Raw genomic sequence first — 24,129 nt, 5'->3', positions numbered from 1 at the left:
CGGGTGATTGTAAAATGCCAACCAGGTGACCATAAAGATGTCGGATGATACAAGCAAGTGGCTAAGCAGACGGTTGAGCGATAAGGATCAGGCGACTACAAAAGTGCTAACCAAGCAGCCCAGAGAATGCCGACCAAGCGATCGTAAAATGCAAGCCCGTTAGTTGAGTAGTACCGAGCGGGATGATGCCGAGTGGGAGAGGATCTCGAGAGCGAAAAGCATGATGTTGGTGTCCAGAGCGCGTGCGAGGCTCGTGCGATCGGAGAGCATGAAACCCGCGGGATACCCTTGGTCTGAGACCAGCGAAGATACTCCGATCCAAGACTGGTGGCGATGCTATAGTCCGAGCCCCGTGGAGATACCTCAACCTCGAACGGTGGAGATAAGAAATCCGATATGCTAGTTTGAGACCAGTGAAGACCACTGGACCCTAAACAAGGGAGATAAGAAATCTGATATGCTGGTCAAAAACCAGTGGAGACGACTCAACCCCAAATGGGGGAGATAGATATATCAATAAGCTGGTCCGAGACTAGTGGAGATGGCGTAAACATGGATTTATAGTTGTCGTGCGACTTCTAGAGCATGTGACTCTAATATAACTCAAACCCGGTCGATCAACACGGGAGTCTCTGACTCAAGAGTTTATAGTCACCGCTCGACTTCTAGAGCCCGTGGCTCTAATATAAATATAACTCAAATTCGACCGATTGGCACGGGAGTCTCTGACTTGAGGATTTATACTCGCCGCTCGACTTCTAGAGCCCGTGGCTCTAATATAACTCAAACCCGATCGATCGACATGGGAGTCTCTGACTCGAGAGTTTATAGTCGTCGCTCGACTTCTAGAGCACGTGGCTCTAATATAACTCAAACTCTGCAGTTCGACACGGGAGTCTCTGACTTGAGGGTTTATAGTCGTCGCTTGACTTCTAGAGCTCGTGGCTCTAATATAACTTAAACCCGGTTGATCAGTACGAGAGTCTCTGACTTGAGAGTTTATAGTCGTCGCTTGACTTCTAGAGTCTGTGACTCTAATATAACTTAAACTCGATCAATCGGCACGGGAGTCTCTGACTCGAGGGTTTATAGTCGCTGCTCAACTTCTAGAGCTGGTGGCTCTAATATAACTCAAACCTGGTCGATCAGCACGGGAGTCTCTGACTCGAGGGTTTATAGTTGCCACTCAACTTCTAAAACCCGTGGCTCTAATATAACTCAAACCTGGCTGATCGGCACGGGAGTCTCTGACTCGAGGGTTTATAGTCGCCGCTCGACTTCTAGAGCCCGTGACTCTAATATAACTCAAACTCAGCCAATCAGTATGAGAGTCTTTGACTCGAGGGTTTATAGTCTCCGCTTGACTTCTAGAGCCCGTGGCTCTAATATTGTTAGTGCAATATCCCTGGGTTAGGTTGACCAGGTTGACTAAGTTTGAGTTGACTCAAGCTTGAATCTTGATGTTTGGGTTTCAATGTTTGACAATATATGGGGATTGCATGAGCAATCATCTGATTGAGGAGATTGTTGGAGCAATTTTCCTCTGGTTAAGGTTTGACTGGTCTGATGTGAAGAATGTTGGTGCAACCTTAGGTCAAGGTTGACCTGGTTGACCCGACTCAAGTTGACGTGACTCGAGTTGTATTTTGATGTTTGACTTGGGAAGATTGTCGGTGCAACCTTTGGTCAAGGTTGACCTAGTTGTGTTGCATGTTGATGTTTGACACTCGTGAGAGAGTTCTATTCTTGATGTGGGACAAGAATAGATGTTTGGGAGATTATTGGTGCAACCGTAGGTCAGGGTTGACCTGGTTGACCTGACACTGGAAAAGTCCAAGTATGGAGACTTGGCACTGGAAAAGTCCAAGCAGGGAGCTTGGCAAGTGGGAAAGTCCTAACTGGGATGTTAGGCAGGTGGAAAGTCCTGGTGAGTGAAGCCAGGCAGTGGGAAAGTCCTAACTGGGATGTTAGGCAGTGTGGAAAGTCACGTGAGTGAAGCCGGTGGGAAAGTCCTAAGCGGGATGTTAGGGTTGGAAAGTTAAGTGAAGCTGCGGTGAGAAAGTCCTAACCGGGATGTTAGGCAGGTGGAAATCCGGTGACGGAAACTTGGCACGAAGGGAAAATCCAGATGGATCGGGGATGATCGGACTGGTGTTGGAAAGTCCAAGTAGGTCAAAGACATTGACCGGGTGCTAGCAGGTCAAAGGAGTGACCGGATGCTAGGGATGATGTACCAACAGTCAAGGTTGACCGGATGTTGGTGTGGAAGCCTTAGGTTTAGGGTCGAGAAGTTTGGATCGGTCCGGTGACCGATCCAGCTGAATCGGTCACAGTGACCGATCGAATCGATCGATGGCTCGGTTGTGTCTGTCGATGCGGAGACCGATCGAGGCAACGCAGCCGTGGATCGGTGGCGATCATCTGATCGGTGATCGCATATCGATGGCTAAGAATCACGATCGGTCATGGACCGATCGGGAGGTTCAGATCGCCGGCGCACCGATCGATCGAGGACGAGCCTGATCCGTGGACCGATCGGAGGTTCCCTGATCGGTCCATGGACCGATCAGAATCTAGCACGGCTAGTTCTCTTCTTCTTCGCGGTATAAAGAGGCGGCGGACTTGGTGAAGACTCTCGCTACTACTTCTTCCTTCCGGAAGTTCTCTCCTGATCAAGCTTCTTCTTCCTGCTGAGCTTTGTTGAGCTCGTTGGGTGCTAAAGCTTCGCGTTAGCTTCTTCCTGTTGTTGGTTTTCTAGCTAGGCTTGGATCCGAGAAGCTGCTGCTTCACCAGGGTTCCTGCTGACTTCGAGAAGGCAAGCAAGTGTTGTTACATTTCTGTTTTGCTTTCTTGTTCTATTTTGTACTCCTTATTGCTGTTGCAAAGTATTTGTGGTGAGGTTTCTCCACTCATAAGGAGTTCATATTAGCCGGTTTTCCGGGGACTCATCCACCGACGGATTGATAGGGCTCGTCCACCTTACGGACACGCCGAGGAGTAGGAGTATCATCTCCGAACCTCGTTACATCGACGCGTGTTGAGGTTTGATTTCTCCGCTTTCGTTTCTACTGTTTTATTTCCGCTGCGCTAACCCTAGTTTGTAGAAAGAAACGCGAACGATTTGGGGCGGCTATTCACACCCCCCTCTCTAGCCGAGTACGAAGGATCCCAACAAGTGGTATCAGAGCGAGGCCGCTCTTCGACGGATCAACACCCGGGGGAGCACGGGCTAGAGATGGATCTCTATGGAGAAGACATCACCATTCAACCCTTCTACGAGTCTCACGACAACTTCACATATTGGAAGGTAAGGATGATGTATTTTCGTAGAACTAATATGTTAAATTGGTTTTGTGTACAAGAAGGGTTTTCCCCTCCGATGGAAGAGGAAGGAAAACCTATCAAGAAGAAGGAGTGGACGAAAGAGCAAATCCGACAATCCGAAATCAATGACGAGGTAACAAAAATTATTGAATTTGCTTTACCTAATAATGTTTTGTGCAAGATAGATAGGTACAACAATGCCAAGGAGTTGTGGAACAACTTGGCCAAACTCCATGAGGAGAGCTCCACTTCAAGCCATGAAGAGGAGCCTAGTGAGCCAAGTAGCTCACATCATGGAAGAAGCGAATTGGGAGTTGAGGGCTACTCAACATCCAAGGAAGAAGAGGAGGAGAGTTCTTCTTCAAGTTCGGAGCAAGAAGAAGAAGCTTCTACCTCCGGGAGGGATGAAGAAGAGAGCTCGCATCCACCCTCAACCCTAGGTAACTCAAGCAATTTAAGTTCAATTAAATTACATATTATGTGCTTTGAGTGTAGGGAACGTGGACATTACAAGAGTAAATGTCCAAAGAGGGTAAGAAAGACTCCACCGGCGCCAAAGGTCAAGGAAGCCGGAGTCCCGAAACGCAAGGGCAAGGAGCACATCGTGTGCTTCCAATGCAAGCAAAGGGGACACTATAGGAGTCATTGTTCAAGGGGAGGCAACCTCATAAGGGCAAGAGACGCACATCGATAGGGGAGCTAAGGCAAACCCTAAGGTATCTTTTAAGGCTCATTCGTGCAATTCTAGTAGGATACATGCTAGTAATTTTATTGCATTAGTCAATAATGATAAGCATGTTAACACTAGAAATCAATACATGTGCTTAGGTGCTAAACATGTCAACCTAGATAGGGATACTACTAGGAATGCTAACCCTAGGATTAACACTTCTAAGGTTAAGGAAAACCTAGGTAGAAACCCTAAATCAACTAGACACATGCCTAGGAACACCTCAAGAAAGAATGACAAATCAAAACTTGAGGTATTAGAGAAAGAAAATCAAGTCTTAAGGTCAAGACTTGACTCTCTAGAAAAGACTCTTAAGGATTTGACTCTAGGGTCTAGGGGTCAAAAACCCAAGTCCAAGGACAAGAAAGGTTTGAGTCACAAACCTAAGTCCCAATTGGTCAAGCCCACCTATCATAATGTTCCATTCGATTATGGAACAAAACCTAGGGCTAGGAAGACCACTACCAAGGTGACAAGGGAAGTCACCCCTATAGTTGACCTTGATGAGACCCAAATGACCAAGGCTTTAAAGCCTAAGAGGGTCATTAGGAGGGTTGCTAGGGAAGTTATCCCTAGTGAATATTTAGTGAACCCAATGAGCTCTAATAGGTATTGGGTTCCTAGGAGCATCTTCTACCCCATAGATGGGTTAGAGAGTGTCAACTCCAATAAGAAGGGTAGTTAACCCAACTTTGAGGAAATTGACACTCAAGGAGCATTTTCAAGGTGTTTGGGAACCTTTGAAAATGAAATGGAATAATCTTTGTCATTCACTCCTTGGAAGAGTAAGTTGTGCCAAAGTGAGAATATATTAATCTTACTTTAAATTGACACAATTTGGAAAAACCTAGAGAAATATCAAATTGGGATTTTGATATTCTCTTAGGTAATCAAGGCAATCCGGGCCTTAACTTAGAAGTGCTACTCTTGTAGAATTTTAAATGGTATAAATCAAACAAGAGATCAAGAAATGTCAATTTGGGTTGTGACATTTTCTTGGAGCACTTTGGGCAATCTAGGATTAGAATTTAAGTTAGCTAAGTGATTAAGGATACTTAGATAGGTAATCTAGGTATTTTATTTGTGTTAACTTACCATGGTTGTTTGCCATATGTCATGTCATGACATCATATTTAATTTATGATCATTTGAAATGCCATGATAATGCTTAGGTTATTATATGTCATGTGTTAGTTTAGTCTCAAACTTTATGCCATGACATCATGACATTGGCACATGTTTTTACTTATGATATCATTATATGCCATGTCATCATCTCTTGCATTATAATCAATGAAATTGATTTAAGGACAAACATATAATTTGATATTGAGATCAAATTGATGTTTAGAAAATGCATGAGAACTTAGCCTAAGTTGACCTTAACCCATATCTCACATCAAATTGACTTGAATGTGGTTTGATACACCTTAGATGTGTGTGAGATATTAGGATCATGAGTTAGGATCAAGGTGCATAGTTTTTGTACCTAGATGAGCCTAATTCAAGAAAAGGAGGATCATAGGGAAAGCTTGTGTACAAGTCATGTACATCTAGCCCTAAGATTATGGTCCTAAATTCAAATGATTTTAAAAGCATTTTAAAATTGATTTGAAAAACCTTGATGAAGCTTTCCTAGTGATAGCATTCATCATTGAACATTGTGATACAAAGTTGAGTTAAACTTGAACTTTTTCAAAGTTTTTGAACTTTGTATCAAGATTGAAAAATGGAAACTATTTTCATAGAAAATTATTTTTCCATGATAGTATATGGTATGAGGAGTGTATCCTCAAAATTTTACGATTTTTGGAATTTTCCGAGAATTTATTAGGAGTTTCTGAATCTCTGATTTCAGAGTGTGGATCGGTCACCGGACCGATCCAGGGAAGTTCTGATCGGTCTGGTGACCGATCAGTGACGATCCAGTGCGATCAGTGAAGCGTGGATCGGTCCGGGGACCGATCCAGATCGGTCTGGGGACCGATCAGTGCGTGCCAGTTTCTGATTTTTCAGCTGTTGGTCTGAAATTTCAGCTGGAAGTTGGGTTTTGTGGATTTTTAAGGTTTGGAACTCTCAAAGACATTGTTGGTGCAATGGTCAAGGGGGAGTTGACCTCTAGGGGGAGTCTTACCTAATTGTCAAGAGGAGTTGATTTTTAGGGGGAGTTTGTACTCCTTAAGACTCTTGAGGATTAGTGATATGGAAGTATCACTAAGTTGATTGTTGAGTTTAGTATCAAAGGGGGAAATTAAGAGTTTCAATGAAAGGTATGGGACTTTTATTAGGAAGAAACTCTTGACCTTGATACTCTCCTTTGTCTTTTTGATGTGTGTCAAAAAGGGGAGAGTATTCATTGGAGAATTATTGGAGAACCCAAGTTAGGTTATCGGGTTAACCTAAGCTTGGAATTCTTTTTGATGTGTGTCAAAAAGGGGGAGAATTATTGGAGAGCCCAAGTTAGGTTATTGGGTTAACCTAAGGGGAGAATGTCCAGAGAATGTTCAAGAAAAGAACATTGGACATTGGAAAGATGATTGAAAACCTAAGTTAGGTTATCGGGTTAACCTAACTTGATTATGATTTTGTCAAACATCAAAAAGGGGGAGATTGTTGGTGCAACCTTAGGTCAAGGTTGACCTGGTTGACCCGACTCAAGTTGACGTGACTCGAGTTGTATTTTGATGTTTGACTTGGGAAGATTGTCGGTGCAACCTTTGGTCAAGGTTGACCTAGTTGTGTTGCATGTTGATGTTTGACACTCGTGAGAGAGTTCTATTCTTGATGTGGGACAAGAATAGATGTTTGGGAGATTATTGGTGCAACCGTAGGTCAGGGTTGACCTGGTTGACCTGACACTGGAAAAGTCCAAGTATGGAGACTTGGCACTGGAAAGCAGGGAGCTTGGCAGTGGGAAAGTCCTAAGCTGGATGTTAGGCGGTAAGTCCCGGTGAGTGAGCGGAAAGTCCTAAGCGGGATGTTAGGCGGTGGAAAGTCCGTGAGTGAAGCCACGGTGGGAAAGTCCTAAGCGGGATGTTAGGCGGTGTGGAAAGTCCCTGGTGAAGCCGAGGCGGTGGGAAAGTCCTAAGCGGGATGTTAGGCGGTTGGAAAGTCTGGTAAGTGAAGCGAGCGGTGAGAAAGTCCTAGCGGGATGTTAGGCGGTGTGGAAATCCGGTGAGTGAAGCCGGTGGAAAGTCCGTGAGTAAAGCGGGCAAGGAAAATCCGGATGGATCGGGGATGATCGGACTTGGTGTTGGAAAGTCCAAGTAGGTCAAAGGTTGACCGGACACTTGGCGGAAGTGGGTCAAAGGAGTGACCGGATGCTAGGGATGATGTACCAACAGTCAAGGTTGACCGGATGTTGGTGTGGAAGCCTTAGGTTTAGGGTGAGAAGTTTGGATCGATGCGGTGACCGATCCGGTGACGGTTGCCACGATCGGTCAGTGACCGATCGAATCGAATCGATGGCTCATCGATTGTAATCTGATCGATGTCCGGAGACCGATCGAGGCAACGCAACCTCGCGAAAAGAAAGCCGTGGATCGGTCGAATGTGCGCAGCTTCTGATCGGTCGGCGGACCGATCGAGCATAGATCGATGGCTAAGCGAATCACGATCGGTCATGGACCGATCGGAGGTTCTGATCGGTGAGACCACGATCGAGACGCCGATCGACGAGGACGGCCTCGATCGGTGCGTGGACCGATCGGAGGTTCCCTGATCGGTCCATGGACCGATCAGGGAATCTCCTGTCTTCGCTAGTTCTTCTTCGCAGGTATAAAAGAGGGCGACAGGACTTCGGTGAAGACTCTCCCCCTGCTACTACTTCTTCCTTCTGGAAGTTCTCTCCTAACTGAAGCTTCTGCTTCTTCTTCCTGCTGAGCTTTGTTGAGCTCGTTGGGTGCTAAAGCTTCGCGTTAGCTTCTTCCTGTTGCTGGTTTTCTAGCTAGGCTTGGATCCGAGAAGCTGCTGCTTCACCAGGGTTCCTGCTGACTTCGAGAAGGCAAGCAAGTGTTGTTACATTTCTGTTTTGCTTTCTTGTTCTATTTTGTACTCCTTATTGCTGTTGCAAAGTATTTGTGGTGAGGTTTCTCCACCCATAAGGAGTTCATATTAGCCGGTTTTCCGGGGACTCATCCACCGACGGATTGATAGGGCTCGTCCACCTTACGGACACGCCGAGGAGTAGGAGTATCATCTCCGAACCTCGTTACATCGACGCGTGTTGAGGTTTGATTTCTCCGCTTTCGTTTCTACTGTTTTATTTCCGCTGCGCTAACCCTAGTTTGTAGAAAGAAACGCGAACGATTTGGGGCGGCTATTCACACCCCCCTCTCTAGCCGAGTACGAAGGATCCCAACAAAGAAGAGTCAAGTATGTCAAAGAGTTGACCGGATACTTGACTGGGAAAGTCCTAACTGGAGGTTAGGCAAGGGGAAGTCCTAGTGAGTGAAGCCAGACAGTTGAAAATCCTGGTGAGTGAAGTCAGGTGAAAGACCTAGTGAGTGAAACTAGGCAGGTGAAATTTCCGGTGAGTGAAGCTAGGTGAAAGTCCTGGTGAGTGAAGTCAGGTAGATTGAAAGTCACGAGCTCAATGGCGCCATTATGATCCTGTAGGGAATCTGAGAAGACGGAACTACCGAAATGACGTGGCTGGAACGCAGACCAAGTCGCCATGACCCAAAGGGTGAGTGTGATGAGCTGTCTTCTATGTTGGCCCAGTCGTCATAAAATCTCTGATAAATGCTACTTGCAGGCAGGGCCCGAGATTCCTCGGTCCTTGGCACCCCGATGCTCGAGGCAGATCCCATAGATATATAAGGAACAGATTAATGGTAGAATAATGAAATGAATAAAGAATAAGTACAGTGACATACCCTGGCCCAAAGGGGCGTTCTCGGATGGATTGGTGAGCTGGCCGTGATGCTGATCGAGTCGTCATGATCTGGAAGAGTAAATGAATGTGAGACGGAGGAGCCAATCTGATGGCATAGAGCCGGACCTGACGACATGGAGCCGGATGCCACAGGGATCTGTCGGCACAGAGCTGGATGCAGTCTAGATCATTAGAATATGACAATGACTTGTAGGTCAGAATACAGCAATAGCTCGAAGGCTGGAATACAACAACGGTTCGATGACCGAAACATAATAGTGGATCAAAGGTCGGAGATAGACTATATCAAAGGAGTGAATGCCGGATCGTCATCGAGCATGTACAGTCGGCTGGATCTGAGGGCATACGGTAATGATGATGATCTAGAGGACAACTGAAGACATGTCATCCGGCTGCGGGCATCAACCGGCTGCGAGTAGCCTCAGCTGCTGGAGGATGTGAGGAGGTCGAAGACGACTCATGGGCTGGAGACGGCTCGTGGGTCAGAAATTATAATAGAATAGAATGAACAGTCCTCCCTTTTATTTTCTTCCCCTCATTTCTTCCCTTCCCTAATCTTTATATAGAGGGGACCAACCAAGGGGTGTGCCTCTTGGAGGGAAGGCCAAGAGTTGCATCCCATTGAAGGATGTCATTAAGAGGGAAGGAAAAGAAAAGTCTAAGAGATGTTCTTTGTTAAAGGAGGAAGAGAAGTCTAAAAAGTATTCCTCTTGGAGAGAGGAAGGGAAAAAAAATCTTCCCTCTTCACATGACTCTTATCCATCCCCACATGGCTCTTAATATATATATATATATATCCATCCCCACATGGCTCTTAATATATATATATATATATATATATATATATATATATATATATATATATATATATATATATATATATATAATTAAATGTTCACGACCCTCTAAATAAATATGTTTACGATCTCATGAACTAAATATCGATAACTCGAGCTCGGCTTATTAACTTAATTGAACAAACTTTTTTTTTGAACCGAAATATGAATAACTTACTAATAGCTTGATTCATTTGCACCCCTCTCGTGCTTAAAATACATGATTTGTCAATAACTTTTAAAATCTTACATACTAAACTAAACTGGTTACATCTTAAAATTCCAATCTCGAGATAACTCCGTAAGATTAATTTTAAAATGTTGGTATTACACTTCTAGGATACCCTATCATGCAAAAGAGTTATAAACAAGTCAAGTCGAGCTAAATTTTATGATATTCAAAGTTATTTGATAAAATAATTAAGCCGAGTCTAAAATTTTTAATTCAAGATTATTTGATTGTTTGAAATTTTTTATATTTCAAATTTATTTAGTTGATTATTGAACTTGATAATACAAACTTATTTGTTCATTTTAAAACTTTTATTTATTTTTTTATCATACTAATAAGAGTTTTATTGATAAATATGATTCACGAACGTTGTTCACGAACATTAACAAACTAAACATATATATTTAAATTTATTTATTTAATTTAAAAAATTATTAAATTTATATATATTAAATGAATATAAATAAACTCTGATTAAATTGAACATCAAACTGATTCACTAATACTCAATTCATTAACAACCCTATGCATAACTGAAATGGCATGCCGCCATTAAAAGCTTAAGGGCTAAGGCTCAGGAATCTCTCTACTTCTCTTTGCCAACCGGACACAATCAATTAAAAATATATTTATATATATAATCGCCACTACACGATAATGATAATATAGAAATAATAAATTAATTCCTTTCTTCCTTTTTCTCCTCTCCTCCTCCCCCTCTCCTTTGTGTGCCTTGCTCTCTCTGCAACTCTCTCCTTGTGGATGTGTGATTCTCCACCACTATCAACCTTTTGCAAAAAAAAGAAATCACTCTTAAAGGTTAGGAGGAAGCACAAAGCTATAGCTAGCTTCTTGGCCAACCATGGTTTTCTCTTCTCTTCCTCTCTATCTAGATCCACCTAATTTGAACCAGCAGGTGAGTGCCTTCCTTTGCTTTCTCCTCTTCCTCCTCCTCCTATCTTTTTCTTCCTTAATTCAGTGCTTTCTCTTTAATTGCATCTCTCTCACACACACAAAAAAAAAGACTTTAAAAAAACCTCACTTTTGTTCTTGAATATACCACCACTACACACACCATTAATTTCTTGCTTTATTCTTTTTTTTTTTTTTGTTGTTGTTGTTTCAGAATTATCATGATCATTTGAATATTCATCTATTCTTATAGCAACAGCAACCACAGCAGCAGCAGCAGCATCAACAAATTCGTCTACTAGGAAGCAGTAGCGGCGGCGGCGGAAGCGGAGATGGTAGTTCCCAGTTGCCGCCACCGGCAGGCTTGGCCCTCGCAGCCGGATCAATCCGGCCAGGCTCCATGTCGGACCGAGCCCGACTGGCGAAGATCCCGCAACTGGAGGCGGGGATGAAGTGCCCCCGGTGCTATTCGGCCAACACCAAGTTCTGCTACTTCAACAACTACTCCCTCTCGCAGCCGCGCCACTTCTGCAAGACCTGCCGCCGTTACTGGACCCGCGGAGGCGCCCTCCGCAACGTCCCCGTTGGGGGAGGATGCCGCCGCAACAAGCGCACCAAACCCTCCTCCAGCTCTGCCAATTCAACCAACACATCCACCGCGGCTGCCGCTGTGATCCCTTCGGCGGTGGCCACCTCTGGATCCTCCTCGGCGGCCACCACCTCGGCCGCCTCGTTGCACCAGCTTCCGTTCATGGCCTCGCTGCACCAGCTTCGCGACTTCGGCGGCTACGGAGCTGGAGTAGTCCAACCACCGGCGAACACATTGGATTACCAGCTCGCGACCGCAGCCGAGAATTTGAGGCTACAGCAGTTGACGCAATTCCCTCTTCTAGGAGAAGGGCATCTCGATCACGCACTGCCGCCTCCGGCTCCGATGCCGGTCTACCCTTTCCAAGGCGACGGCGGCGGCTCGTTCATTGCCGGATCATTTGCGGGACACGTGCAATCGTCTGAGCCGTCGGCGGTGAAGATGGAGGATAAGAACAACAACCAACAAATGTTTCATAATTTAGCGAGGATGCAGTATCTTGGTCTTTCTCGCAATGATCAATTATTTTGGAATGGAAGCGGCGGCGGCGGCGGCGGAAGTACCAGCAATGGTGGCGACGGTGGTGGTGGTGGTGGTGGATGGGCTCCCGATTTATCTGGATTCAACAACTCTTCCCTGGGCAATCTAATGTGATCATGATAACTGCAATATTGTGGCGTTGATAGACCAGAAGCTAATTAGTTTTTGAGCAATGGCTTCGAAGAGCACCGATCGACGGAGAGCATTTGAAGAAGAATTAAGAAGTTAATTAGTAACTTGTGATGATATGATCATGACGGATTACTACTACAAGGGATATCGAGTCTAAGAAATGTAGGTAGGTGGTAGCTAGGTTTCATTCAGCTCGGTTAATTTCGGATTACTATTAACTAGGTTGTGTGTTCTTAACTAATATGCTGTGTATTTTACTTATATACAGTCGAATTATATATAAACTGATGCACGATATGCATCAGGTTGGCTGGATCATTTGCTAATCGATCATGCTAGCTTCAGTGTCTCGTTGATTTTTTTTTTCCTAAACAAAATGTTCTAATTAATCAAGTTTAGAAACATCTCTCTCCTGTTGCATATAATGGCTTAATTACATTGATCATGTAATTATATTGCATGATGAATATTTATATAATTAATTACATTGATCATTTACAGGTTTACAAGATCATGTGTGCATCTTGTTAAGAAAAAAATTATCTAGCTAGACTACTCATATCTTATTTGTATATCATATAAGCTAAAAGTAGCATAAATTATTAATATTATTATTACAATTGAAGCTTTATTTTTTCCCTGCATCTTTGTAAGAGAGATTCAGATTAAAGCTTTCATGAAGCATTACTTCTCATCTTTTGAGAGATAGAGGAAGAACAGCTTTTGACCAACAGTACTACTTCTACTTGCATGGATTGGTTTGTATCAATGTGTGTAAACATGCATCCTCGTGCATGCATGCACTGTCATTTACCTTTCATTAGGTACAATAACCAGGCTGTTGGATTAATTTCCATTCACTAGCTACGAACATGTAGATCCACAGTTAATTTGATGTTCATCATGTGTAGATCAAGTAAAGGCAGTGTACTATATACAGATAAAAGAGAGCCGAAAGCTAAGCCACTGTGTCACTAAAATTCCTGCAATTGCCAGTAGTCGTAGAAGCCGATCATGCACTGAAATATGAGAGGAGAAATGGAGAATGGAGAAGAAAGAGAATGAAGAAGGGGCAATTAACTTAACTAGGAGAGGGAGGGGGCCTGGGGTCCATAGATGCATGAGTAGTGTGGCTGAAGGAATCTAGGTTATCGTCGCTTTCGCAAAGACCAAGGCAGCTTTCTTAAATTGGCCCTCCATTGGAGAATAAAGGTGGTGTCTGAGGCTTTTATCCAAGTAGTACAAAATTAAAGGAAAAAGAGGGGTAAAAAAAGAGAAACCTCCCTGCATCTGCATGGGTTATAATTGTCAGAGTGCATATAGCAAGGTGTTTGATATATAGTATGAGAGATCTGACAGAGTATCAACCTCTGTAAGATGACAACTCTACTTATTTATTCTCAATAACTCTACTCGAGTTTATTCCCAATGTAAATAAACTCTAGATCGAGTGTAAAACAAATGTAAGTTTTGAGTTATGAAAGAGCTTCTTCTGTCAATGGAACATGACAACTTTAGCTTTATGACTTAGTCCCCCCTCCCTCTCTCTCCCTCTCTCTCCCTCCCCCCTCTTTGGTGCAACAAAGGATGGCAACAAAACAAATAAAGAACCAAGAGGATGGTGACGGTGATGGTGGTGGAGGGCGAGGCCACCACCATCAGATTCCTCTCACTTTGCCTCACATGCATGATCTCAATCAGACTCCAATATTTGTCAAATGTATTTTTAATTAACTAGTTAAGTATCTCTTTAATGTATAGATTGCTTGAGTCATATTATTATAGTGAACATGTGTTAATGATCATAATTATTATTTATTGGTGGGGGTTTATTGAGATATTAATCATAATTATTGGTTATATGATTAATTAGATTTCTATGACATTGTTGATATATAGTCGAATTCTTTGAATAAGACAAGTAATATAATTAGGTTTTGAAAAGACTCGGGGTCAATTTGGAAATGTAAACTTTTTAGTGTACTGTTCTCAATTTGCAGCTTTCTTTGAAGGATAAGATTCATTTATTGATTTGATATATATTAAATCCTGCTCGCAAACAAAATCTTTATATATATATATATCAAGATACTGCAGCTATATATATTCACTATTAAAAGTGGAGCTAAAAGAGCATTGGTTCATTCTTGACTTGCAGCTTTTGGATTGATTCATTCTTGACTTGCATTGGTTTTGAAATATGAAATTCTGATCCGAATATATATTATGTTTGATGATTACTAATGGCTCCAACCACTTATTTTTATAATTTGTTGACAATGAACAGAAGATCTGTTAAGTCAACAAAATTATATATATTATTCCCCGAGAACACTTAATTAAGCTAAGCAGCAACATCAGTGAAGCTTTAATATCAGTGTTGATGTGACAATGGCATCCTAGAATTTTGTAGTGCAATTCCAGGTAGCCATGATAATGATCTTATTTCATGGGTTTGATGTGATGCTCGATGAGCTTTTAATGGAGTTGCATCATCCTGCACCGGAAAAGAAAATATTAATAAAGGAATTATACCTGAATGAAGAATATAAAGAACAAGTTTTGTGTATAAAAGATATCATTATTCTATGCTAAAGACAGGATGATGGATTAATTAAATCAAAATTATCTTCCTAACAAAAATTTCTTCATCTTCATCTTCCCGGCATGTTGAGGATTAAGTGAAAATAAAATTTTCCAACAAAGCTCTTCATTTCCTATAATAAATTTAGTTTTCAAAGAGTCATAAAATTAATGTCGTCTTTAATATCTTCTTTGATGTTAATGTGTTTTACAAGCCATTCAAAAGTGTATAAAAGGAGAAGACGTGTATTATTTTTTGAGAGATATAGTAAAAACCAAAAAGCTTGGCTTCATCTTAATCTTCTTTCTTCTCTAAATATACTCTGTTCCTTGGGTAATCTACCTTCAATATGGTATCAAAGGATTGGCCAACAATCTCACTTCTCTTGTGCCTCGATTTAATGGTGAAATTTTTTATTATTGGAGCACTCTCATGAAGTCATGTCTTGAATCATAAGACTTATGGAGTGTTATTGAAGGAGTACCAGAGGAGGAAAATCAATTAATCGAACCACAAAAATAAATATTTTGAAATCAAGAAGCAGAAGGATAGAAAACTCTTTTTAATTTATCAAGCACTTGAAATTTTAGTTTATGGAAGGATTTCAAAAGCAAGGAGTGCTCAAAGAGCATGGGCGATTCTACAAACAACTTATTATATCCAAGACCAAGTGAAAAAGGTATGCTTACAATCTCGACGAGCAAATTTTGAAAAATTAGAGATGAAAGATAACGAAAAAATTTCAGAGTACTATACACGAATCCGTTCTATTGTGAATCAAATGTCATCAAATGGAGAAATTAAGGAGACCCAAAGGGTGGTGGAGAAAATCTTACGAAGCCTATGAAACAAATTTGATCATGTGGTAGTCGCTATTGAAGAATCACAAGATATTTCACTAATGTCCTTGCAAAGTTTGCAAGGAAGATTGGAAGCTCGATCATGAGGTTAGAATCCTACGTGTGAAGTCCTCTTATCTCTTCTTCAAATCAAGCTTTGAAATCCCAGTTCACATCCACGGGAGGCCGTGGCTCTTATCATGGACGTGGAAGAGGTCAAAATCAAAGAAGAGGTGATAGATTTTCTTACCAACAGTTACAAGAAAATGGAAATGAAGAGTCTCAAAAGAGGAGAGACAATTTTCCTACAATCTCCAAAAAGGACGAGGACGTGGGAATTACAAAAGTACAAAACCTTATATTGAATATCATTATTTTCATAAGCCAGGACATAAAATAAATAATTGTTGGGAAAAATATCTAGTGAAAAAACGTGAAGCTGGATTAGTACATGAAAACTGAATATAATTAAAAATTCTAAAACTTTACTGATTGTTAGTGATGGAAATATTGAAAATATTTAGTATTTGGATAGCGGTGCAAGTCGGCATATGCTTGGTAATAAAAACTTATTTTCAACCCTAGCAAAAGCTAACCACGGGCAGGTAACTATTGGAGATGTTAAGTCCTACAAAATTGAAGGAGAAGGAGAAATCTCTTTCAAAAGAAAGTCTAGAAAAATTGAAAAAATGTCTGAGGTATTTTATGTTCCTGGTTTATAAAGTAATCTACTTAGTGTTGGTCATTTATTAAGAAAAGGTTTTGATATTCATTTTGTTGATAAGTATTGCGCCATGAAGAAGAAAAATCAGTATGTGTCAAAGATCAGTTTGGGTTCAAATAATTTATTTCCTCTCAAATTTAATATTATAAATGTTGCTTGTTATCTTACTGCAAATGAAGAAATTTCCAAGTTATGGCATGATAGATTTCGACATTTGAATTTTCAAATCTTGAAGGAGTTAGCAAGCAAAAATATTGTTCAAGGACTTCCTAAACTTGATGGGATAAGTGAAGTCTGTGAAGAGTGTTAGCTTGGACAGCAACACCGAAAGACATTCCCATCTAAATCTAAGTGGAAATCACATTCATCCTTGGAACTTGTCCACATAGATCTTTGTGAACCTATGTATGTACCATCTCTCGGAGGTAACTCATATTTTTTTTATTATTTGTTGATGATTATACCAGAAAAACTTGGATTTATTGTGTTAAAGGAAAATCAGAAGCTCTCTCTTGCTTTAAAGTCTTTAAAAGTCAATGGAAAAATTTTCTAACTATCAAATAAAAAATCTGAGAAGTGACCGAGGAGGTGAATTCCTATCTTTTTTATTTGAAGAATTTTGTCAAAACCATGGTATTAGACATGAATTGACAACTTGGTATACGTGTGCAACAAAATGATGTCGCAGAAAGAAAAAATAGGATAATCATGGATATAGTCAGATGCATGTTGAAGAAGAAAAATTTATCAGCTGAATTCTAGACTGAAACAGCTTCTTATGCGATCTACCTAATCAACATACACCAACAAAAAGGTTACAGAATTCTATTCCAAATGAGGCATGATATGGAAAGAAACCAAATGTTATTCATTAAAAAACTTTTGGTTGTCTTGCATATTATTCTCATATTCCATGCGTTAAGAACTAAACTTGATGACAAGTCTGAAAAGTGCATTTTTATTGGATATAGCGAGAGAAGCAAAGCTTACAAGCTTTACAATCCAAAAACAAAAAAAAAAATAAAAAATTATGATTAGTAGAGATGCCCACTTTGACAAAAAAGCTTCTTATGTTTTCTCAAAATTGGCAAGTTCATCAAGTTAGGAAAATTTTGAATTTGAAGATGATTCTTCATCACTAGAACCTAATATTCTTGAAAGAAACATTTCTCCATCACCATCACAAAGAAGAATAAGAAGTTTGAGAGATATTTATGATGAGATCGAAGAGGTAAATGTGACAGATCAAGTCTTTTTTGCATTCTTTGCAGGAGAATATCAAATCACATATGAAGAAGCATCAAAATAAAAGAAATGGATTCATGCTATGAATGAAGAAATAATCTCCATCGAGAAAAATGGTACATGGGAGTTCAATACTTTGCCACCATACAAGTCTCCGATTGGTGTGAAATGGATCTTTAAGACTAAAACAAATCTAGATGGCTCCATTAATAAATACAAAGCAAGATTGGTTGAAAAGGGATACAACAAAAAGAAGGTTAAGATTTTCACTGCAACAAAAATATTAAAAGACAACGGTTAAAAACCGTTGTCGTAGACCCTTTAAAATCGTTGTAATTGACAGTGTTGTTAAAAGTGGGGGGCTATGACAACGGTTTTAAACCATTGTCTTTGAATGAAAAGACAACAGTTTTGCAATGATTTTAAACCGTTGTCTTTGAATGAAAAGACAACGGTTTAAAACCGTTGTTGTTTAGAGCATTTTTATTAACAATGCAAGTTTACAATCGTTTTTGGGGCTATGACAACGGTTTTTAACCGTTGTCTTTGAGGGTGATAAACAACAACAACGATTTTAAATCGTTGTCTTTTAAATTATTATCTTTTAATACCAATATATATCATATTTCAATATAAATATATAATAAAGAATCATAATCACAAAAGAAAGAATATTTTCCATATCAATGTCATTCAAAATGTTACTTATACAAGAATTACAATCTCAAAAGAAGAAATATGTCTAATATTCAAATAAAATTTATCCCAATATAAATAAATAAATAAACTTCATTTACAACTAATGAACAATAGTCAAAAGACTAGAAACTTGTGATGGTGGTTCATGCCATATACGATTGCAAGTAATTATTGTCAACCCAAGCCCCTTCACAATCTTCAACTTGTAGAATTTCATTGGACTCCTCTTTCTCACTTGCTGATTCTTCCATGTCAACCTTTTTCAACATTGTTGATCATCAATTCCATAATAAATCCAGTCTTCCCACACTAGCTCCATCAAAAAGTCCAATCTTTTCATCCCTTTGATAAGGCACCAGGAGATCTCGACATATAAAAAATGCACATGAGACAACCAAATATATACATACAAGATTGTGCAGCAAGTCTGGTTGTTCTTCAAACAAATCTAACAGATTTTTTTTCATAGCTTCCTCTAATTTTAAGGCATCTTTCCCTGCGACTCCATACCATATTTTTGGTGCACCCCAGTGCATATAGTTTAATGAGTATAGATGATGATCTTCCACATGTTGTTAACAAAAGAAACATCAATTAGCCTATAAGTTGAAAGTAAATAATTATGCATTTTCAATGTGCAAGTTTATTAGATGTCAATTCTACGACAAGTTTATTAGATGCCAATTCTATGGCAGCCTCATGCCACATGTAAGCTATGGATTTGCTGAGTGTGTGCTTTGAGAAATACTATCTTACCCAACAAAAGGAGGAAAAGCACATGTATGAAATCAATCTAACAAAAGTGCTTTCTGTTTTGGATCTCCTTCCTCCTCAACCTGTAATCCAAATATATGCATAGCGATAGTTATTTAACGGCTTGTTTTTTGAAGAATCATTTGAAATATAGAACAATAATTCAAATTGATATCGTATGGCAACATAAAACCTCCAAGGTCTCATTTCAAAGTGAAAACAATAAGGTATTATTCATGAGACAAAAAGAAAACATTGCTTGGATGATAAAACAAATAACAAAGGGTAAAAGGCCAAATGGCCAAATAAGGCTCTTTTGTATCAAAACAGCCGACTATCTCCCTATTTTAAAAAATTCTCTACTAAGCAGTTGCCACAAACAAGTAAATGGAAAGAACTTTCAGACATGATTTATAGCTGTTATAATCAGGACAAACGAAGGTGACTGGTGCTGAGAAGCTAATTATCAGTAAAAGCATTTTAGAAGATATTTAGTAGGGCCAGCTGATTAAGAAGATGATGCATACCTCAATTATTACCCGACCCTTTCTATTTGGCTTTTTGCCAGCATAGTCACCATCTATCTTTTGTGATTTAGATTCCAACAGTGCTCGTAGTTTCTTGGGAATGTGTTGTTCTAAACGATCCATTTCTTCATTATCTTCTTGCATTCCATCTGTACCAAATTAATTTATTGCTTAGGAAGTCCAAACTGATGAATTAATCAAGCTAAGCATACTACCAATCATGGAGTTCAGTACAACTATTACATTTTATATATCTTCCCTATAGTCATTAAGAAATTTACTTATTGCTGGTTTGTGCTATTGTTACATCAATCTAAATACCTGGAGGATAAAGGGATTAGAGGAAAAGTTTTTACCTTCATCATTGCCCAAAAAGGATTCATCATTCATGAGACCATCAAAATCTTCCATGTCCTCTTCCTCTTCAAGTCCATCATAGCCTTCAACATACTCTATTTCTGCCTCCTGCTAAAATAAGAACAAACTGGATTGTCTACCAAAAATAGTTGCGAGAAAAGAAGATGAGGTAGAATGAGTCTGATCATTACTTCTTCTTCTTCAGTTGCACTTGGTTGGAGACCTTCCATTTCCAAGATATTATTATATGCCTCGACAGGGTAGTTGTATATGTCACCATAAACACCTTTCTTCAGGCACTCTAGCAGTTCAGTCTCGATGCTCTGTCACAAAATAACCAATTACACTAAATGGAGTGCTACAGATGATGAAGAGTCACAAAGCAATGAATGTAACCTTATCCAAAACTGCAGCCTTTTCAGCTTTTTCCTCTCTCCTAGCTTCTCTCTTCTTCTTCTTTCTAGGCACTGTCATTATCTTTTCCCTAAGTAAATGGCATAAGGTTGCAATTTCAATCATTCCCTAACATAAATGGCATGATGATGATGATGATAATGACCATGATAATGAAAATAAGAATATTTCTCCTTTCTGGACATTGACTAAGACTACTGTATACCTCACTTTCAATTCAATCTTTCTCATGCGGATTCGACATTGAGTCATTTTGGTTAGTCGTTGTTTTATTTTGTGCACAAGTAATTTAGGCCAGAACTCTTGAGAAAAACAAAAACAGCAAATCATTCAATACTTCAAAGATAGATTTCAAGAACTAGTCAGTGAGAGTAACAATACCATATGCTTGTCAATAATTTCAATAGCCTTCTCATAGTTTCTTGGAAGTTTAACTCTCTCCCATAGTTCCTCGACAGTCAGCAGTTCCTGCAGTTCAGTTGCTTCCACTGCAAATAAAGTGGCTCTTGTATATACCATGAACTATTGAGGGACAGATCATTGCTGGAATACAGGCATTGTTCAATTGTATGGTCACCAATTATTCCAGTTCTCTCACATTGCTCCACACAATTTATGATACGCAGGGATGACATGAAACACAAAACATAACCTCATGTGTGAAGTATCTACTTCCAAGTAATTTAAGTCCAATTGTCGATTGTCAATTAAAGTCAGACACAAGAAAAAACAATTAAAAATAAAGAAAGAATTCAAAACAAATGATTAAGGAAGTCTCAACAATCAATAGTTAAGAATTGTAAGACTTCTAGCCATATTTGTTAAACATATTAAAGTTGTATAACTCAATGCATCATAGAATGTGAGAAATCAACATAGTGGTACTAAATTGATGAATATTATGATCTCAAAATTGGATAGCTGTTATTTTTTGTATCATGCTAGTATGAAGTTCCCAAAAGATGTGCATGCACTAATGATAAATTAAAAGGACAAAATGAATGTTCATCTCTATTTCGAGGCCTGTGACTAACAAGATAAGAAAGAGTTGAAATTCTGGAGTAAATTAAACAACAGCATTCTGGACGTCTCTGGCTAACTAAAGCAAGGACACAAGCAAACAAAACAATATTTTAGCGGTTGTCGAGGCTATACATAATTCCAACAGTGTTCAAAAAATTATATTAACCATCATCTGACGGTAAAATTTTCACGCAAACTTTTAGACAAATTGTTATGCTTTGGAAATACATTTTGCAGTCCACTCATTGACTGTAGAAGTAATTGGCAAGAGAAAAAGCCCTAATCTCAAACAATCTGACAAAAAAAAAGAAGAGAAGAATCCCTTAAACAATTTAATCTACATGCATCCATCAAATGTTGTACTGAGAGAAAGAATTGAGGTAGTGCTTACGATTGTAATGGATGCAGCGGTGGCGAGATGGAGATGCCCTTGGAGTGCGGAAACCAAATATATACAAGGGCGGAAACCAAACCTTAAAGAGAAAGGAAAGGCGAGGAAATAGGGCTCTTGTCACCTCATCGATGATCAAAGAGGAGAGGGCCACCTCCTCTTCCGGTAAATAAAGGGAAAAGCTGTGATCTGCAAGAAGATCGAGTATGCAAGAACCGAGAGGGAATTGCGTGAGGAGGGAAAGATTAGAATCGGCTTTGCTGAAATCATCGTGGTAAGGTTTTCCAACCTTGTGGCCTCTGTTGCCCATCTCTCTCCCTCCTCGTGACTGGTTCTCTATGAGTCATGAAGGGGCGATGGGTTTAGGGCTTGGAGAGGAAAGGAGAAAAAAAAAACCTGAAGTAGGTGAAGAGATCATAGGTTGGACGAAAATGCTTAAAGATCGAGAAGGTAAAGGGGGGAATGCAGCGGCAAAAAATTTCGAGGAGAGGGAAACAAAAAATGCGGCGGCAAAAAATGGCGAAGGGAAAAAACGACGAAGGAAAAAAACAGTGTATTCAACAAACACTTAATAGACAACGGTTTTCAAAAACCGGTGTCGTAATCCCAAAAAGGCCACATAGACAACAGTTTTCAAAAACTGTTGTCGTAGCATTTAAAAACCGTTGTTGTAGACCCAAAAAAACATATAAAGACAACGATTTTTAAAAACCGTTGTCGTAAGCCAAAAAAACTGTTAAAAGACAACAGTTTTTGTTAAAACCGTTGTTAAAAGGTAAAAATATAACGATTTGGCATAAAACCGTTGTCGTTTGAGTGTTGTTGAATGAGGATTTTCTTGTAGTGTTCAATGAGGTATTTGCTCCTGTTTCTAGACTTGATACAGTTAGATTAATTATTGCACTTGCTGCTCAAAATGGTAAGAAATTATTTCAAATAGACGTCAAATCAACTTTTTAAAATGATTTTCTTCAAGAAGAAATTTATATCAAATAACCCTTGGTTTTGTGAAAATAGGTGATAAGGATAAAGTATATAAGCTCAAAATTCATTATATGGGTTGAAGCAATCACCTTGTGCACGGTATGGCCAAATTAGTGATTATTTTATCAAATATGATTTTGAAAGATGTCTGATGTGGTGATAAGGAGGGGCCTCAACCAATCTACCACGGTGGAAGTGGCCACGGTGGAGGTCAACGAAGGTCAGAGTCAAGGTGGTCAATGTGCTAATATCACTGGCCGATCGGGCAAGTGGTTCTAGCGATCGAGATACGGAGAGGCCCGACCCAACAACATCACTGGCTCGACTACTAGCTGAGCACCTAACGCTCAACACGGGAATGAATGCCAAGTATCTGCAGAAGTAGGACGAGCGGCTTCTGCACTCGGCCTTACATCAATACTCAAAACAGTGGAGTAGGGTCAAGGCTGAGCAGACTATACAATGCCACTATAACCGAGCGGCTATCCCGTTCAATCAAAGTACACGTACAGCAGCTAGATAGCGGAAGTATCAGCCGGGCGGCTATCCCGCTTGGCCAAGTAATAGATTCGCCATCCAGACGGTGCCCAAGTCGAGCGGCCATCCATTCGACCCAGCAATGGGCAACGTCACAAGAGACTCTCAGCCGAGCGGTCATTTCGTTCGACCAAGCAACAGATATAGCAAGATATCCTTCAACATCCTTTTGGGAGTTAGTGCCACCGACGGGCGGTATGGTCAGACAGAGGATCGTATGACGGAAGCTTCCACTGTCACTTCAGATATATGCTCGACCCGTTAAGGTACTGTGTCAGGGACACTTTTCTGACATGTCTCTTTAGGAAAAGCTTGTGATAGTGTGCCTACTTTAAGAAGAATGCACACACGCTACAAGAGTCCTATATAAAGGGGGGGGGTCCAAACATCAGTGAAGGTATGCTTTTCTCGCGATCTCTACAGTTATGCTACATTTTCCTTTGCTTCTTGCTTCACCGGAGACTAACTTGAGTGTCAAAGGGACACTGTTGGGGACCCCCTCCTTGGCTCGGCACTGACGTAGCTGTGGTTGCAGGTTAGAGCAAAGTCTACACGCGGTCAGCAGGAGAACCACATCCCCATTATCCGTCGCCTTGACTCTCGGACAGGATCATATTTCGCGCCATCTGTGGGAACATCACCTGAATCTGAGCCGAGGAAATGGAAGACGCTGGGCGGCTAATCACCGTGATGCTCACGCAAGAGGAATTGGAGATGCTTGTGCAAGCACGGGCAGCAAAAATGATGGAACAACAACAACAGCAAGCGGTAGCCAATCGGCTAGCACCATAATCGGTAACCTCAACGGCCAATCGGTAAGCGGGGCAGGAAGACCAAGTAGAGCAGCTCTCCATATGGTG

The 24,129-nt window shown here is 40.4% G+C and overlaps 2 protein-coding genes across 8 annotated transcripts; one reads left to right on the top strand and one right to left on the bottom strand.

Moving 5' to 3' along the window:
• The first annotated feature begins 10,693 nt into the window (after positions 1–10,693).
• LOC122018367 (dof zinc finger protein DOF2.4-like) lies at positions 10,694–12,518 on the top strand. 2 transcript variants are annotated; one of them, XM_042575780.1, is made up of 2 exons: positions 10,694–10,935; positions 11,191–12,518. In XM_042575780.1, the coding sequence occupies exons 1-2, from the start codon at positions 10,882–10,884 to the stop codon at positions 12,172–12,174; spliced, it is 1,038 nt and encodes a 345-aa protein (XP_042431714.1). In that variant the 5' UTR covers positions 10,694–10,881; the 3' UTR covers positions 12,175–12,518. The 2 variants fall into 2 exon arrangements, with proteins under 2 accessions (XP_042431714.1, XP_042431712.1); XM_042575778.1 differs by having other exon boundaries at positions 10,698–10,935; positions 11,185–12,518.
• A 5,888-nt stretch (positions 12,519–18,406) lies between these two features.
• LOC122018300 (protein MAK16 homolog A-like) lies at positions 18,407–22,263 on the bottom strand. 6 transcript variants are annotated; one of them, XM_042575775.1, is made up of 9 exons: positions 21,749–22,263; positions 20,716–20,822; positions 20,540–20,637; positions 20,317–20,404; positions 20,112–20,243; positions 19,920–20,031; positions 19,564–19,712; positions 19,040–19,119; positions 18,407–18,647 (listed from the first exon to the last, which is right to left on the bottom strand). In XM_042575775.1, exons 1-8 carry the CDS (start codon positions 22,056–22,058, stop codon positions 19,072–19,074), a joined length of 1,044 nt encoding a protein of 347 aa, XP_042431709.1. In that variant the 5' UTR covers positions 22,059–22,263; the 3' UTR covers positions 18,407–18,647; positions 19,040–19,071. The 6 variants fall into 6 exon arrangements, with proteins under 6 accessions (XP_042431709.1, XP_042431708.1, XP_042431707.1 ...); XM_042575774.1 differs by lacking the exon at positions 18,407–18,647 and adding an exon at positions 18,749–18,855; XM_042575773.1 differs by lacking the exon at positions 18,407–18,647 and adding an exon at positions 18,749–18,845.
• Between the last annotated feature and the right edge of the window lie 1,866 nt (positions 22,264–24,129).

The sequence above is a fragment of the Zingiber officinale genome, chromosome 1A, assembly GCF_018446385.1.
Source record: "Zingiber officinale cultivar Zhangliang chromosome 1A, Zo_v1.1, whole genome shotgun sequence".
NCBI lineage: Eukaryota > Viridiplantae > Streptophyta > Magnoliopsida > Zingiberales > Zingiberaceae > Zingiber > Zingiber officinale.
The sequence above is the reverse complement of the archived record's forward strand: the minus strand, read 5'-3'. Positions and strand labels throughout refer to the sequence as shown.